The sequence below is a fragment of the Octodon degus genome, unplaced genomic scaffold (assembly GCF_000260255.1).
Source record: "Octodon degus isolate 3935 unplaced genomic scaffold, OctDeg1.0 scaffold00023, whole genome shotgun sequence".
In the NCBI taxonomy this organism is placed as follows: domain Eukaryota; kingdom Metazoa; phylum Chordata; class Mammalia; order Rodentia; family Octodontidae; genus Octodon; species Octodon degus.
Window position 1 is genome coordinate 9,262,788 of NW_004524599.1, and position 2,440 is coordinate 9,265,227.

Below are 2,440 nucleotides of genomic sequence, written 5' to 3' on the forward strand. Positions count from 1 at the left end.
AAAAAAAAAAAAAAAAAAAAAAAAAAAACTCATTCTGACAGTTTTTGCCAAACCTAGACCTTAAAAACTCATGAACAAAGACATAGAAGAAATAGAATGTATTATAAATGTAAGAGATTGGAGAATAATAAGGAAGAAAGTGAAAACAAAGGCCTACATCTCCCAGACTTTGAGAAGACCCAGCAGGAGAGACTCAACAGAACAGGAAAACTATGGAGTCTGTGGGTGTTCACATTCTCAGTGCAATTCAGCGTTACACACCAAACCCCTAGCCTGTTTTCTTAATCATGAATGATATTTATTAGTCTGAATAAATTGGAATTGTGATAGCTATTATGATAGTATGGCTCAATTCAGAATGTCAGATGATGTGATAAAGTCTCCTTGCTCTATCTTCTGCACTGGCTTCCTTCTTGAAAGTGTTTTCTTCCTATGCTAGCATCATTCTAGATTTTTTAATTCCTGTTTCTCACCAAGTTAGAGCCAGATTTTTTTCTTCCCTGGTTTTCACTCAGTAGCTTTTTCTCCATTTGCCCACCATGGATAGAGGCTTTGTGACAGGGTAGCTCTACAACTTATAGGTTCATGAGAAGCGAGACTAGTTTTAGAAAGAGGAAATGGGTTGCGGAACCAAAGAAGAGCTTGTTTGACAAGCAGATGTCCTCTTTGGTATCTAGAAAAGGCATTCAATTTGCCAATTTATATGAAGGAGTAGTTCCCTGCCTTTCTCAGATGGATGGCTTTCAGGTCAAGAGGTCCTAAGCTCTGGGGGAAAGCAAGCCTTCTGCAGCATTCTTGGGAATGTTAGAGACCTTCAAGATGTAGGAGAGACACAGGAAGTTGGAGGAATTGGTGGTTATTACAAACAGGGCAGGAGCCAACCCCAACTGTGTGTGACAAATGGAACAGGCTGCTGGCATGACTGCAAGATGAACTGCAGGGTAGATGGCCTCTTATATACAGAAGCTTCCCTGGGAACGGTGAGTTCCTACCAAAGGGAATGTGGTACTTCATGTGCTCCCCAAGTTTTTGTTTTCTATATACTTCAGCAAACAGAACTTACTAAAAGTAAAAGAGAATGCCAATTTTTTCTAGGAAACTGCAGAATTAGGGAAATACTGTGGTACTTTGGTGGAATTTCCAAAGTGCAAAACACAAACACAAAAACAAAACAAAACAACTACAACAACAAAACCCAATTTTTGGTTAATCCACTTAGATATTTCTTTGAAATATGGTGAATTGGGATGACTCATCTTGTCACTCCTTTTCAGGTATTTGGTGATGTCAGTGCCTTACGGTTGGTTCCCAGGGAAGTGACCACAGCTATCGAAGAGCACATACATGAAATGGACACTGTACTCAGAGATTCCTATGCCTCAAACCCAAGAGACAAGAGAAGAATCCATTACAGTAAAAAGGTACTTTTTCTGCTGGTTAGGCATCCAACTCTGCTGTAGTTGCAGGCATCCATGGAGTCCCAGTGGCGCAGTCAGTTAGCATGCAGTACTCATTCTGTAGGTGCAGGCATCCACTAAGGAGAAATCACCAAGTCCTGTCTCCCTCTTGTCTTTCCAAGTCCCCACCATGGAGCACAAGTCTCAGGGAAAGGGCTAAGCTCATCTTCCTGTCAACCCCTCTGTCTTAGGAGGAAGAAGCCTCTCAAAAGTCAGCAATGGGCATGCGATGGGCTAGGAGTAGTACGCCCATGGCAGATATGTTTTCAGAGAAGACAGAGTGCCCTTTCATCCCTCTTAGCTCAGGGGAGCTACCCTGTTACTCTATAATTTGGAAAGAAGTCAGAAGTCATTTTTAACATTCTTTCCTAGTAGTTTTCTGTTGTGCAGCAGAAATTAGGGGAGTGGCTATAGAGTCTGACCTAAAATAAATTGCCTCTTCACCTTATGTAACTGGTTATTTTCACATTTTTGTTCCTTAAAAGAAATTTCAAGAAAAACATTCAAAAAATTAAAATCAACAGTCAGGTCACTTACATTGGTATGCAGAACATGTAATTTGTATTCTAAATGACGACATCCAAAACCAAACTGGATGCCTTAGATTTAAGGCTTTTGTATTCACTTCAGCTCTTTCCAAAGTATTAGTTTCCAAACTTATACTCCCTACTTTACAGTTTTTATGTAATCACATTTTTCTTTTTTCCCTTGCTTTTTTTTCTTGGTGGAACCAAGGATTGAACTCAGGCCCTTGCGCTCGCCAGGCAAGCACTTACTCTACTGAGCTATCTCCCTGGCTCCTTTATTCTTACTTCTATTTGCTGAAAGTTTAGAGTGAAATTTATTACTACACATGGGCATCAAAGAGTTAATAGGTCATTAAAAATCTGGCATCATTAAGTATCCTTTGCTTTCCTTATAGAAGAATAAATATGGTGGATATCTGGAAATGCTGACCTTCTCTCCATCTCCAGGGAAGGGTG

General features: G+C 40.1%; 1 protein-coding gene across 1 annotated transcript in view; it reads left to right on the plus strand.

The window, feature by feature from the left end:
• Positions 1 to 1,460, plus strand: part of LOC101580438 — a 409,418-nt gene extending 407,958 nt beyond the window's left edge. The window contains exon 21 of the mRNA XM_023712057.1: positions 1,275 to 1,460. Coding sequence (XP_023567825.1) covers positions 1,275 to 1,460 — 186 coding nt within the window. The remainder of the gene's footprint in view (positions 1 to 1,274) is intronic.
• The last annotated feature ends 980 nt before the right edge of the window (positions 1,461 to 2,440 follow it).